This window comes from Nyctereutes procyonoides, unplaced genomic scaffold (genome assembly GCF_905146905.1).
Source record: "Nyctereutes procyonoides isolate TBG_1078 unplaced genomic scaffold, NYPRO_anot_genome, whole genome shotgun sequence".
Lineage (NCBI taxonomy): Eukaryota > Metazoa > Chordata > Mammalia > Carnivora > Canidae > Nyctereutes > Nyctereutes procyonoides.
In genome coordinates, this window is record NW_026575044.1 from 30,614,528 (window position 1) to 30,630,669 (window position 16,142).

The 16,142-nt window shown below is 37.6% G+C and overlaps 1 protein-coding gene across 2 annotated transcripts in view; it reads left to right on the forward strand.

The window, feature by feature from the left end:
- Window positions 1–1,733, forward strand: part of TRAPPC8 (trafficking protein particle complex subunit 8) — an 88,798-nt gene extending 87,065 nt beyond the window's left edge. For both annotated transcript variants that reach the window (XM_055324284.1, XM_055324285.1), the window contains one exon: window positions 691–1,733. In XM_055324284.1, coding sequence (XP_055180259.1) covers window positions 691–925 — 235 coding nt within the window. In that variant the 3' untranslated portion in view covers window positions 926–1,733. The remainder of the gene's footprint in view (window positions 1–690) is intronic.
- Window positions 1,734–16,142: the final 14,409 nt, after the last annotated feature.

The following is a 16,142-nucleotide window of genomic DNA, read 5'->3' on the forward strand; positions in this document are numbered from 1 at the left end:
ACAAATTTTTTGCAAAGTTTGTTGGTGATGGAAAATCAAGTTTGCAACAGAAGTTTTTTTTAAAGGTTTTTTTTTATTATTATTATTAAATAATTAAGAAAATACAAGTCCATACTCCCATATCTGATATCTCAAGAGCTAGATGCTTTTTGGAATGCAGAAATTTTTGGATTTTTAGAAAATTCATGTGAAGTATACACAGATTATTATTGTATAACACCCAGATAGGAACTGGGTCAGCTCTCTGGAGTCCAGACATGTTCTATGTATGATTATGTGTGTCATAAATTCACTAATGCCTTACTGGTAGATAATAGGTTGCTCTCCATTTTTCAGCATTATAAACAGTTTTAGTATTATAAACATTCCTGTATACAAGTTTATTTTTAGGTATGGATAACCAGTTGGTTAAAAGCTGAGGTTTGAAATCAGGTTCCATCATTTACTAGCTGCTATTGTGAGCATTGAGATAACACTTATGCCTAGAACATAGTAACTGTTAACAAATGTTAGCTATTATAGCACTAGTAATACTAGCTATTGCCATTATTGTTGTTATTAATAAATAGTTGGCTTTATGAAATAGTTTCTAGAAGTAAAATCGCTAGATGAATGTGTTACTGGGACTTCAGGAAAAAATTTATAAAGAAAAAAACCCCTCCAACTTACTGTTTTCTTTCTCCCACATAGTCCAGAAGCATTGGAAATCCATGGGTCATTTACATGGCTTGGACAAACACAATATAAACTTCAGCTTAAAAGCCAGGAGATTCACAGTTTGCAGCTGAAAGCATGCTTTGTTCATACAGGTGTTTATAACCTGGGAACGCCTAGAGTATTTGCCAAGTTATCGGACCAAGTTACAGTGTTTGAAACAAGTCAGCAGAACTCCATGCCTGCCCTGATCATCATCAATAATGTGTGACAACTTGCACATTTGTACTGATATCCACAAGAATCAGTTTTATTTTACTGAATGAGTTTTAACAGCAGTATTTGAAATACCTAACTTGTTATGGAGGTTGGTGTTGGATTGCTGCAAAATACTTTCGACTTGTCAGTGTGTTGATGATGCAAAGCACGTGGGACTGAGAATACTTATTCTTTTTTTTGTATTTCTTTAAACCCTGGTAATAATTTACATGCTCATAATACAGAATTTCAACATATCCATGCACCTTATTAAGCCCTGTCTTAAAAACCAATGTCTAAGTCTGCTGTTACAACTTATTGATGGTATATGAATATAACAGATGATTCTGAGGAAAGAAAGGCCTTGTTGGCAATACTCCTGTTAAGCCATTAGTCTATAAATTCCAGCTTTACTGTGAAGTTCTATAGAGTGTTAAATACAAATTTTCCTGTCTTGCTTCACACAATTCTCTAAAATCAGTTTTGAACTTTGGTTATAGAGTCTTCATACTTCAGTATCTGGTGGTTCCTATGGCTTATACATAACTTTGTAAAAAGAAAATTTTTTCTGATGCTTTGAATATAGTTTTGAAAGGAGTTTGACTTTTTTTTCCCTCATTCATCTCAGCATAGGGTGCACTATTTCACAATATGAAATTTTTTTGTCATTTAAATTATCATATTCTTTATTATGTAACTTTAACAATTGAGTTGATCTGTTTAAAATATAAATCTACTCAAGTTAATTAAAAATAAGCTTTTCAAAAATGTATTATATTTATAACAAATGTAAATAGAATAAAGACATGCTATTCACTGTATAGATTTATGAGATGCTTTTTTTTTAATTCAGAGGACTTAATATATTCTTTATCTAAAACAAATACCAACAATATTAATTATAGCAGGCCAAACCAATTTCCTGAGATAGCTTTGTTTGCAAACATGAAGTGCAGCCTTTGTTCCTGCATTCCTTGGTGGCCTTGTTTTACATGAGCAAATGAATTTTGTCTTTAAACATGTTCTGTCTGATGCCCAGTTACAAATCTGGATAATTGTTTTATATTCTGGGAGAAAGGAAGATCATGCTTACTGAACTGTTGAAAAAAAACCACATTGCAAGGGTGCCTGGGTGGCTCGGTTGGTTAAGGGTCTGCTGTCGGCTCAGGTCATGATCTCAGGGTTCTGGGATCGAGTTCTGCATTGGGCTCCCTGCTTGGTGAGGGGTCTGCTTCTCCCGCTACCCCTCCCTACTCATGCTCTCTTTCTCTCAAATAAGTAAATAAAATCTTAAAGCAAAACATTACAGACTGAAGCTGGGTATGGTAGCCTAGGTGCTTTAGTCGTCTTGCTAAAGAGTCTAAAGAGTAAACAGAGAAGAAAACATCTTATTAAGACAAAGTGTTAACAATATAGTCCCTTATTAGTAGACCAGAATCTAGAAGAAGAAAGTCTAGAGAGAAGAGACCATCATTTGGGGCTACATGGCCTTGGGAGTGTTTATCTACTTAGGAAGAAGCAGCTGAGAGGCAGAGCCTTCAACACATCTGACATACTTGGAAACAAGAAATACAGATCAGGAAAAAAATAAACTGAAGCAAGGAGACAAAAGTTTGGAAAATGGACACAAGAAAGTAAGGGACAGGGCAGCCCGGGTGGCTCAGCAGTTTAGTGCCACCTTCAGCCCAGGGCGTGATCCTGGAGACCCTGGATCGATCCCATGTCAGGCTCCCTGCATGGAGCCTGCTTCTCCCTCTGCCTGTGTCTCTGCCTCTCTCTCTCTCTCTCTCTCTCTCTCTCTCTCTCTCACTCTCTGTGTGTGTGTGTGTGTGTGTCTGTCTCTCATGAATAAATAAATAAAATCTTAAAAAAAAAAAAAAGTAAGGGACATACCTGGTTCAGCGAGAAAGTTTTATGTTTATTTGGAGTCCCAGAAGGAGGGGAGAGAGAGGGTAGGGCAGAGATGGTATTTGAAAGGAATCTGAGAATTTTCCAAGATGGACATCAAGGTACAGATTCAAGTGGTTTAGTAAATCCCAAACAACATAAATTATATCTGGATGCCACAAAGTGAAACTACTGGGAATTTTAAAAAGGTGGTGGTGGTGGGGGGAATACAATCTTGAGTTCCGAAGACAAGCAGCATAGCTGATCGCATGTTCTTCAACCAAAATGATGAAAACCAGAAAATGGGCCTGTGGGTTGGGGGAATATCTTCAAAGAGCTGAAAGAAAAATGAACCGCCAAGCCAGGGTTCTAAACTCAGCAATAATACCTTTTAGGAATGGAAATGAAACAAAGGTATCTTCAGACAAATAAAACCAGAGTTTTTTTTCCAGGTGGCCCTAGGATAATGGTGTCTACCTAAATCTTAATCTTTCCCTTCATTCTGCAGTTAAATATACATATCAATAAGAGCAAGTGAAGTCACGCCTAACTCATACTTCTGGCATAACTAGACATAGAACACTACTAACTTCAGATTGTCTGAATGGAGAATTTAGCACTGAATTCCGAGCTATCTCCAGCATCTACTACCAGCCTTTGTAGGGAGTGGAGGGGAAGACAGGAATCCAGAAGGACCTGTGGAGAGGAAACCAGAGAACAGGGCTTAAGGGTCAGCTGAAGTCACTCAGAAACAAAGCAAGTCTCCCCTAACTGTAAAAGTACTCCCATCTGGCAGAGAGAGCGCTGATGACAGGCTTTGTGGTGAGGCCTTGTAGGAGCAACAAGGGACCGGGTCATTCATCAAGCAGCAAAGGAAATGCCTCCTAAGGGGAGTAAATTGGCTCCTTAGAAGAGCACTGAGTGTTTTGAAGCCTGTGCTGCTCAAAGAACTTTCAATCTCAACTGAAATTTTTTTCATTAAGATTCATACCCCTAGGTTTGATTTCCAGAAGACTCCATTAAAGTGCAAATACTTGTAGGTACCCTAAGAACCTACCATAATTGATGAGATTTGCCCAGCAGCTTGTGAGAGCAAAGCTTTTCTTGGAATGGGACTCCAGAACAGTGCTTAGAAGGGAGGTGAGGAGTGCTGGTGGGAGGAGCAGGAATGGGGAGAGGTCCTGAAGGAGCCAAAATAATATAATAATAATAATAATAATAATAACCCACTTAGCCCATTTCATATTTTTGCTTAGAGTCAACCACGTTTGATAATATTCTATTGCCTGTTCCCAGGATTGATGGGCTGGAGAAGAGTTTGCATGTCATGTGTTCCCCCTCTGCCCCCATGTTTCTGTTTTGATTTTTAAGCTGTAAAAGAAGTCTGCTTTCCTAACTTTAACAGTTCTCCCCTTCTTTAGTTATTGAATTAATTATATGGTGGCAGAAAGGGACACGTCTGAGAATTCGATGTTTTTATGAAAGGCAAAAAGTGAGTGCTTTTTTTTTGTCTTAGTTCAGTAAACGTTCTCCGAGGATTATCCTTTGAATACTATTACTATCTGTTACTTAGAAAGTCTGGTTTCAAAATAACTTTTTAACCAGAGAAGGGGCATTTGGCTGGCAGAGGCAAAACTAACTTTACTACAAAACCTTGGTAGACGCAGATAAAGGAAGAAGAGGTGTTTCCAAGGGAGGCCTGTGTAATTGAAGGAGGGGACAGGCTCAGCCCCTGTGCCTTCTGGGGCTGCCATGGTTTATTCTAGCATGTATCCCAGCAACCCTCTAGGGAGAACTGCACAAAAGTGAAGAGAGCTCATAAGACCTTATTTTCCAGATTCAAAAACATTGAAGATTCAAAACCTGGGCGCAGAACAGCTCTTGTTAAGAGCAGGGTTGTACACTTCTCTGCAACTGCTGCTGACACTTCTGGGTCTCATGCTACTGTTCCCAGCTCTGCATTCAATGATGTCTTGCTCTGGCAAAGCTTGAAATTGTCCAGAGTGGAATATTTACCACACAGGCATCAAATGCTACACATTAGGGCTTGATGTATTGATTTTTCTGTTTTCTCTAGATCTCCAAAAGAAATGGAGAAAATGTTAGCAATGCAGATTAAAGTTTAAAAGTGTTACATGAAGGTAGCTGTTCCATTATGGATAGCACAAATATTTGAGGAAATATTCCTCCAGTACCTGGAAACTGTTATCCAGATCAGCAAAGAAGTTGCTCATGGTAACTGATAAACAACATCAGGTGAGGATTAGCATATCTTCTCACTTTCCTCTTCCTCAATAAAAATATCAATCACCATTCGTACTGGAATTGTTCTCATTTGATAATTGCAACATAGATTGGTTGTGCAAGAGCTTGGCAAAACTCAACAAAGGCCCTCTGTGAAATCACTGGGCTACATGGAATTTGCAATATAGAATATTGCATATTTTATTATTCCACTGAATAGGATGTTAATAGATGTTAAGTGGAAAAAAAAGAGTTCCCTGACTAAACAAAATAGAGGTTTCTTTACTGCTCACGTGCATTCATGGAGGCTTCCCAACATATTGACTAGGAGGGATCAGTCTTCCCTCACCAAGCATTTTTCAGATCTAATGATAAACTAAAGATTGGCAAACTTTTTTTCTGTAAAGTATCAGTAAGTCTTTCAGATCTATGGGGATACAAACACTCTGGCTGCAAACAGTATGTAAATGAATGGGTGTGGCTGTATTTGTAAATAAACACTTGTTTCTGTATTAACAGAATAATAACATTTATTTATTATTATTTTTAAAAAGATTATTTACTCATGAGAGACACACAGAGCAGGGCATAGACATAGGCAGAAGGAGAAGAAGGCTCCCTGTGGGGAGCCCGATGCGGGACTGGATCCCAGGACCGCAGGATCACGACCTGAGCCAGGTACCCAAGTTACTCATTTTAACACTGAGTGACATTGTGAGTACATCTTGGGAACCTGGACAAGACCGGAGAATAACGGAGGAGAAAGGAGAGAGGATAGAGCATAGGGAGAAGGAATGTCTCATTCTCTAGGCAGATTTGGCAAGTGATGCTCAAAACCATTATATCCACTAGAGGGCACCTGGAGTGCGATTTTATATGGGTGCCATCCTTCCCATTTTCCTTTCAAATGTTAAAATTAGCATGTTACCAGGAAGCACTTAGTGGAATTTGGCTTAGCATTATTCTTCTGCTACACAGAATTAGAATCAGGCAAGTTAATGATAATTTACCAAACTAACATATTAACGATATTAAACCAGGAAATGTTTCATACTTAAAATGATTATGGACTTTTTAGTAGCTTTTACATCATCTGGTGAATCAAGATGGACGGATTTTCTTGAAACTTTTAATATCTTTTTTAATTGGTGGGAGGAGGGGCAAAGGGAGAGGGAGAAAAAGATTCTTAAACAGGCTTGACATGGGGCTTGATCTCATGACCCTGAGATCATGACCTGAGCCAAAATCAAGAGTCCCATGCTTAACCAACTCAGCCACCCAGACACCTGAAGTTTTAATATCTTTAAGATGCTATAAGGTGTTACTCATCACAAAGTCATTTTAATATATCACAGTACAATCTAAAATGGAGGCTAAAATGGGAAATTGTTAATTCAACAAAGCCTCTGATAAAAGATGAGGGTAAGAATTCCTCAGTCTGGGGGCACCTGGCTGGCTCAGTCAGTGGAGCATGAGACTCTTGATATCCCAGTTATGAGTTCAAGCCCCACATTGGATGTAGAGATTACTTAAATATAAAATATTTAAAAAAATTCTTCCAGGGCACCTGGGTGGCTCAGCTGGTTAAGCATCTGCCTTCGACTCAGGTTATGATCTCGGGGTCCTAGGATCAAGCCCCACATCTGGCTCTCCACTCAGCAGGGAGTCAGCTTCTCCCCCTCACTCTCCCTCGGTTCTTTCTCAAATAAGTAGAATCTTAAAAAAAAAAAAAAGTTCTTCCATCCCCTGGAAGAACTGTGGACAAATCTTTTAACCCCTTTATTTCTTTATAACGCAGGATTCTCTTATGGTATATATTTGAGAAAATGGATTTTAAAATGTTTGGAACATGGCTGGTGTCCAACACATATTGGCTAAATCATATGTGGGTAAGCTGCATGTGGGGGTTTCGAAGTACCTGCGGAATTCCTCCTAGTGGGACCTGACATCACAGTGCAGGATGAAGGAAGCCAGAAGGGACCTCAGGCTGCTGGGGAGAATAGGAAAACTTACCAGCTTGATTCAGTCATTAGGGCAGCTTTCTGAAGTATCTCACAGTTACCTAAAAGTCAAAATCTGGCAACCATTAGAGGTTGGCAGAAATAATCTTTAAAATTTTAAAACAGAAGTTACATATTATAAACTAAAATCTTGATTCAAGATGAATGCCAAGATTGAGGTACAAGTGTAATACCTGACCACCCGCTGAGTACTAGAAGTACTAACTATACTACTATAAGTAGTAAAGTAAGGGTCTATGATTTGGGGCTTCTCAGTTTGCTTGTGGGTAATAGTCTTGTGCAAAAAGACTGCTTCGGAAGATCTAGTGTGAATGGCTCCCATAGCAGACCACCTGGGTTTGAACTCCCATGTTTAGTCCTTACCAAATAGAAGACCTTGGAAAACTAAAGTGACTTAACTAGCCATGTTAGTTTCCTAATCCGTAGAGTGTGTCAACAACAGTTCTCATTTCACTGGGTCGTTGTGAAGATCAAATAATTTAAGTCCGTAAGTTGTTAGTTCAGTGACTGTCACATAGTAAATACTCAATAAATGTATTGTTTTTAAACATGGTTTACTTAGATTCCCCTTGAGAATGTCCTTCATAAGCCCCCCTAACAGATGCAATTTGAAATGGCTATAGAAACCATAAACCCATAATCTATTCTATCTATAGCAACCATTACACTATTTTAAGTTTCCAATTTCGTTCAAGATTATAGGCTTTATTTTGATTGCTGGCTTGGGCCTCATGCACATTAACCATGAGATTTGCTTCCTTCATATCATCCCTTAATACCTAGAGCAGTGCAGGATGCACACTAGAAATGCTTTTGAATTGAAGAATTGATTAAATTACCTCTTGTCTATTATACAACTGGAATGAATTTTGTGATTAGCAGTGCCAATAGATAGCAACTCTTCAATGGCTTTAATGTAATATATACAGAATGCTTTATAAATGACAAATATTCATAACCCTGGCATTTAGCTTCCTAAAAATGAACTTTCAAAACTGGAATTTCATAATTGCGTGCACAGGAATTCATTTTCTTGTTAAAAGAATGGAGAAAAGAGTAAAAATCAAGCCTTTTACCCATGACAAGAAGTTTAAAGAATTTAGGAAAGTGGAAACATTAGATTTGATTCTGTATTGTGCTTTTTTGCCAACATTGTCAATAAAAGTGATTTCAAGTACAGAAGTCATAATGTGTCATTTAGCCAGCAAATATTAATACGGTCTTGTTCTGGCACTATTCTAAGTGCGAGAAACACTATCCTGGGCACTTGCTGCAGGAATGTCTTATGTTAATTAAAGAGATTAATTTTTAGCTTAACAGAGATAGCAATCAGACAACAATTATATGAACACTGCATTTGTAAAGAACCAGAATTTCATTTTGAAAGATACAGGAAAACGTTTTGCTGTATCCATTTACTAGACCAAGCAATGAAATATTTTATTCACAATCTTTCTAGTTATCGCATTTAAATGTTTTTGTTCACTTTATTTACATACTGTAAAATTAATTGCTTTTTGTATATACATCTCTAGTCCTGTGACTGCCGTCAATCCGGGCGCAGGGCAGTTCCAACACCCCCCAACATTCCCTCATGCTGCCCCTCCACTTCTGTTTGGGAGGGCTGCCATAACAAAGGACCACACGCTGGCTGGATCACACGACAGAAACGCACTGTCACGGTTTTGGAGGCTGGAAGTTCAAGATCAAGATGTTGGCAGGGCTGGTTCCCTCTATGAGAATCTGTTCCCTGCTTCTCTCCTGGCTTCTGATGATTTGTTGGCAATCTTTGGTTGTTCCCTGGCATATAGAAGCATCCCTCAGTCTCTGCCCTCATCTTCACATGATGTTCTCTCTGTGTGCATGTCTGTGCCTCAGTTTCCCCTTTTCATAAGGACACCAGTCTTTTGGGATTGGGGGCCTGCCCTACTCCAGCCTGGTGTCATTTTAACGAATGACACCTGCAATGACACTATTTATAAATAAGGTCACATTGTGAGGTGTGGAGACGTCAGAACGTCAATGTAGGAATTTTGGGGGGAACACAATTCAACCCGTAACTGTAGTCAACCACTCCCCTCACCCTCAGCCTCTGCTGCCACTGACCTGTTCTGTTTCCTAAGTGTTCCTTCTCCAGAATGTCATATAAATAGAATTACAGTATATATACCTTTGTCTGTGGCTTCTTTCATTTAGCATACTGCATTTGAGATCCATACACATTGTTCTGTCTATGTATCTACTGACACATTCCTTTTTATTGCTGAGGAGTATTCCGGAATGCACCAAGGGTGCTTATCTGTTCACCAGTTGAAGGACATTTGAGTTATTACCAGTTTTTGGAGATCGTAAATACACTTGTTGTAAACATTCACATGCATGTTTTCATGTGAAAGTAGTTTTGATTGCTTTTTGGTGAATTCCTAGGAGTGGGGTTAATGGGTCACGAATGCACAGGGAGTATATGCTTAACTTACTAAGGCTCGAAACTGTTTCCTAAAGCGGCTGTACCAGTTTGCATTTTCACCAGCAACGAATGAGAGTCCTTGTTCCTCTGCATCCTCACTAGCAATTGGTATTGTCAATTTTTTTATTAATGTCTAAAAATTCCAGTATAGTTAGCATACTGTATTATATTAGTTTTGGGGTATGATATAGTGATTCAACAGTTCTATACATTATTCTGTGCTCATCATGGTAAGTGTACTCTTTTAGGTTTTTATTTAATTTCCAATATAGTTAACATGGAGTGTAATATTACAATATAGAGATTCAATACATCCACACATCACTGGATGCTCGTCACAAGTGTCCTCCTTCATCCTCATCACCTATTTGACCCATCCTCCCACCCACCTCCCCTCTGGTAACTAGCTGTTTGTTCTCTATAATTTCTTGGTTTGCCTCTCTCTTTTTTTCCCTTTTTCTCATTTCTTAAATATGAGTGAAATCCTATGGTATTTGTCTCTAACTGCCATATTTCACTTAGTATAATACTCTCAACCATGTTGTTGCAAATGGCAAGACTTCATTCTTTCTTATGGCTGAGTAATATTCCATTGTGTATATATATATATATACACCACATCTTTTTTTAATCTATTTATCAGTTGATGGACACTTGAGCTGTTTTAAGTATCCTCTTAATCCCCATCACCTATTTCACTCATCCCCACACCTACCTCTCCTCTGGTAATCTTCAGTTTATTCTCTATAGTTAAGAGTCAGCTTTCTTGGTTTGTCTCTCTCCTTTCCTTTTTTCCTTTGCTGGTTTGTTTTGTTTCTTAAATTCCACATATAGTGAAATCATATGGTATTTGTCTTTCTCTGACTGGCTTATTTCACTTAACATTATACTCTCCAGTTTTTTCCACGTTGTTGCAAATGGCAGGATTTCATTTTTTTTTAAAGATTTTATTCATTCATGTGATACACAGGAGGAGCAGCAGAGAGAGAGTGAGAAGCAGACTCCCCACTGAGCAGGGAGCCCGATGTGGGGCTCAATCCCAGGACCCCAGCTGAAGGCAGAAACTTAACCAATTGAGCCACCAAAGCACCCCCATTCCATTCTTTTTTATGGCGAGGTAATATTCCATTATATGTATATACCACACTTTCTTTATTCATCAGTTTTTAAAAAATTTTAGCCATTCTGATAGATGTGTGGTGTTTATTCTTTATAGTATTAATCAACATTTTTTCTAACAGTAATCACATCAAAACATTGTTTTGTTAATGTGATGGGTACCCACCATTTGTACTATAATTGTTATTATGTGTTTGAATCCAGTTATCTCTTGAGATTTGAGAGCTTTCTATATGTCTTTGCTTATAAAGAAAATAATTTTGTTTTCATTAGAAGCTTCAGCATTGTAATATGTGTCAGGGGGCATGTGACATAATTCTGCTTTTACTCATAGCCTTAGTTTAAGTAAAACTCAGTTTGAGCTTATTGTTTCTTGGTTCCTTTACTGAAATGTAAGTATTTTATCTTAAAACAATCTAACAATCTCATTTTTAAAAAATATTTAAATTCAATTTGCAACATATAACACCCAGTGCTCATCCTTTATTTTGTAAAAAAAAATAAAATAAAATGTTCCCCAAAGCATTGCAAATATTAAATTAGGTTATGATATGCTCTCTAAAATTTGAATGGATTATAACCTCCAAGTTGACATGAATTGATTGTGGCTGTTATTTAACTAGATCTTTGGAAAAATGCATGCTTTTTAGGTTACATTTCTGGAAGGTTAGAGGAGAGCCTGGTAATGGTGGTTGCCTCTGGACTGAAAAGGGGAATCCTTGTGGGACAGGAGAAGAGAGGAGACTTCCTTTTACTCTATATTCTTTGTCACCATTTATATATGAATCCATGCAAATACCTGTATTTAAAAATTACAACAATTAAAAACAACTTAAAAGCTCATTTCCATCCCCTATGCCAGATATTTTAATTAAGCAGATCTGAGTAGGGAGTCATGAATTTACATATTTAACAACATGCACAAATGTTCATTTCTAAGGTTTCCTCAGGAATGTGACATTTTTATTAACATAATGATAGAATTTAGAATTGTCACCTGAATGAATGCATAGTATCAATATTTACCATTTGTCCCTGAAAATTACCACAGTCTTCACATTAACCGGATCACCAATCTAGTTTTTGCCTCTAAATGGCTTTTTTGGATTCATTCCCCTTGATAACAGGGAACTGGAGTATTCTCACAGAGATTCTCAGGAATTAATTAATTAACTAATTAAGGATTAATTAGCTAACTAATTAAAGTAATTGAAGTATAATTGGCATGCAACATTGTATTAGTTTCAGGTGTGCAGCATATTGATCCAATATTTGTATACATTGGGGAGTGGGAGGTCCAGGCTTCCAGTTAGGGAATGAATAAGTCACAAAGATGAAAGGTCCAGCATGGGGACTGTAATCAATGGTGTTGTAATAGAGTGGTATGGTGACAGATGGTGGTTTTACTTGTGGTGAGCACAGAATAATGTAGAGACTTGTCTGTCAAATTGCTATGTTGTACACCAGAAACTGATGTAACATTGTGTGTCAATTATATTTCAATAAAAAAAACTTGTATACATTGCAAAATGATCACGGTAAGTCTAGTTACCATCTGTCACCACACAAAGTCACATCAAATTTTTTCTTGCAATGAGAATAAGATGTACTTTCAAATATGCAATACAATGTGACTGACCATAGTCACCATGCTGTATGTTACAACACCATGACTTATTTATTCCATAACTGAAAGTTTGTATCACTCATTTCAGCTACCCTGACTTGCTTCCCTCCAGGCAACCACCAAGCTATTCTCTGTATCTATAAGTTTTATTTCTCAGGAATTGTTTTATGTCACCCATCTAGAACTTATGGACACACTGCGTCCCATTTCCTCATGCAATGCCCAGTCGTTTCACTTTCTGAAGTGCCAGTGACCCAAACTCTTTCACGGAGGTTGGAAGATGTGTGGCAATGGAGGGTTGCTGTATTGGAGCACAACACTACGGCAGCTGAACACCACCAGACATCCAGGCAGCAGTCCGTTGACGACCTTTATTCCAGGCATCATTTTCCACTGACCTACTTTCCCAGTTTCCATCTCATCATCTGGTTACCAAACCTCGCTCTCTCCCTTTCCATCTGCCTCCTGAAATGCAGTGTTCATGTCTTATGGACTTAACAGACTCCATAGGATGTCGCAGAAAACAATTCTGTTTCTTTTCTTTACCCTCCCGATATACACACTGAAACTCACCTGGGTGGATTGAATGAAATTCGGGCACCATAATACTTTCATCCAATGCCCTCCAGTCACCTTAAATCTCAAGAACAGCCTCAATTTCAATAATTAAAATTTCCAGGGTGCCTGGCTGGCTCAGTCTGGAGAGCATCTGGCTCTGGATCTCAGGCTCTTGATCTCAGGGTAATGAGTTCAAGCCCCACTTCCAGCATAGAGGCGACTTAAAATAAAAAACCAAAACAAACACAAATGTCTTGGTAAATCTAGCCCTAAAAAAATTATTGAAGTTTTCAAGCACCCTATTTATTGATTTATTTTAATTAAGTTTTTAATTTAATTCCAGTAGAGTTAACACATAGTTAACTCTTACGTTAGTTAGTTACTCTTAGTTACGTAACTCTTAGTTACGTTAGTTTCAGTGTGCAATATGGTGATTCAGCACTTCTAAGCACTTTGACAACCAGTATTCTGAATTTCATAAAGTTAAAGCTTTGTTTCTCTACTAAGAAGCCTCCAGTTAGGGGGAGCATGGCCAGCTTGTCCCATTTTTTCTATCGTGTCTCCTCCCCTTCTGTCTTGTATACCTGGTTGCCTCCAAATCTTCCAGAATTTGGTGAGAGAACTAAATAGGAGATTCAAGGGTTTACTTGAGTGAGAAAGGCCTCACCTCACTGGTCCTGTGGTAATCTGTCATTGACGTTTTCTGGGCTCTCTGGTCTTGGTAGTTGCTTAACATTGACTCTGTTGGGGAATGTTTTGTGTTTTGGAGAGAACTGCCATTACTAGAGATTTCTCACCTAAAGTTTCTAAATGTGGGTGTTCTTCCTTGGGTGGCTGTTGATGGCTTTCACTTCCCTCTAGGTGAACCCTTTTTAAATCCAGCTGCCAAATGTCTTTCTCTTGTACATGGCCCACATCTGGAACTTGGTGCCAACAAACTGCAAATGCTGACTGTTCCCAGTGCAGCCGCCTCTCTTGCTCTTCTATTGGAGGAACTAGCCACAGTTTCTTGCCTTTAGGCTTTTTGGTCCTTGGGCCTGACCCTCACCTCTCTTCCGTACAGTCTCCATAAGATCCAGGTCAAACTACCTGAGAAGTTCCACCAAAGCCCTCTAGACTTATTCTTTTTTATATCCTTGAAGTGGATGTTGAGTCAACTGGATGTTGATTATCTCCTCTGTGCATCCTGCACAGACTGTTTAGCTCCTTACTTTGGAAGATGGGAGTATTTTCCATCTTTTGTGTTATTCTTGAAATTTGGGTTATCAGTGAAAATGAAAAAAAGAAAAAGTCCCAATTTAACAACCCATATCACTCATTATACAGAACAATTTAGGTTTCTTTGTGTCATTATTATTGTATATTGGCCATTTCCTAAAGGTAATACAACCAAAATGACCCAGCAGAATTTTTGAAGCTGCTATTCTCTTCATAAGGAATTTTACTCTGCTCATTTCCATTTCATTTCTCTTGATTTTTGTCAATTTTGTTCTCCATATCTTTGTATTTTCATCAGTGTCTCATTTGTGCTGCTTCCAACATAGGCTGCACTTGCATATTTTTATTTCCCACTTTTTAAAAATGTCATTTTCATCTTGTCCTTGTGGTCTTATATGTCTTGGCCTCATGCTCTTGTTATGTAGAGGGGATTGCTTCATTAAGTGTTTTCTAATTTGACAGCTATATCTTTGGTCACATATTTTGGCTGCTCCAGGGCAACATTATTCAGATACTTTTTCTTGTTTTTCTCTTTTTCCTTCTAGTATTTTTAAATATATATTCTAGTCTAGTTTCTAAAGCCATCCTCAAAAGAAATGAGTTCCTTGACCAACTGGGTCACAGAGAGAGAAAGGGTTGTGTATGTTTGTTAATGCTGCATTGCAGCAATTTTTTGTGTGTTCCAATAATTTTCCTAATAATCGAGGGTTATATACATGAATAAGTTTAACTTTTATAGCCAAGATTAATAGCTGTAGAAAATACTCATGAATATTTTGCCTCCACTTTGCCTCATTGAGAGATATTTTTTTCTTACCAAAAAAGGCTTGTCAGTGTAATTTCTTCTCCAGCCCTGTCTTCTCTTGTTTTTCTCAGATTCAGACTCAAACAAGAGACTCTCATCTTGACTTTTATGGCAGACAACCCTTCTGGTTTTCCTTTAATATGTTCAATGTTCCTTTTGAGACTTCTTTTTAAGCTCCTTTTTCTTTATTCAACCATCAACAGTTTGGTCTAATTGTTAAAGAGTGGACTGGTTTTGGCACAGCGTGAGATTCAATTAAAGGGAGTGGCTTGCTTCTACTCCTATTTTTAATTTCCATGCTTCCATGGAATCTTGGGTTTGTAATCATAGACAATCACAGGGAAAGTGACTTTTTTCCTGAATTTTTAGGATGCATAATTAAGTGCTTAAAAATTAACAATGCTCAAGGCTAGATGAATTAATAAAAAGACAACATAGAAATAGCTTTATAATAAAAGAATTCCAGAGTAACAATATAAAATAAATCTTAAAAATATTCTTGTATAATAAATGGGAGATAGACCTGATGTTATTCTGTAGAAAGCTATTCCTCTATTATGAAAAATACAATTGTCGACTCAAGGAAAGTTAATTAAAATCTAGAAAATGTCTGTTAGCCTAAAATGATTTGTAGTTGAGGGCTTTAAAAATTCGTTAAGTTTAATATTTTAAAAATTGGGATTGTCTGCCTAGGAAATTTTTTATGCTGCATATTTCAAATCAGAAAATGGATAATTGCAAGTCAGATATCATATGTAAAATAAATTATTGCTAATGTAATATTAATATAATATAACTAGTGTAATGTAAATAATTTTTGTGTTCTTATATATAGGAACTTGGAAATGACTACTTTAAACAAACACTCATCTACCTATTATAATTATTTGAAAATGTGAATTTAGGTCTTCCTTATAGGAATTTGGAAATGGATATTTTTCACAAATTCACATTTGTCAGTTATAAATATTTTTATTTTATTTATTTATTTTAGAGAGAGAGAGTGAGAGCAAGCATGAGCAGTGGGAAGGGCAGAGGGAGAGAAAGAGAGAATCTCCAGCAGATTTCCACTTGAGCGCAGAGCCTGACTCGGGGTTTGATCCCACAGCCCTGAGATCATAATCTGTTCCAAAAATCAAGAGTTTGACACTTAACCAACTAACCACTCAGGTGTCCCAGTTATAATTATTTTTCTATATGAGCTTAGATCCACCATTTTGAACATGATGATCCATTACAAATTTGTCTCCAACCAAAATTTCTCTCTGAGCTTCAACCCTACAC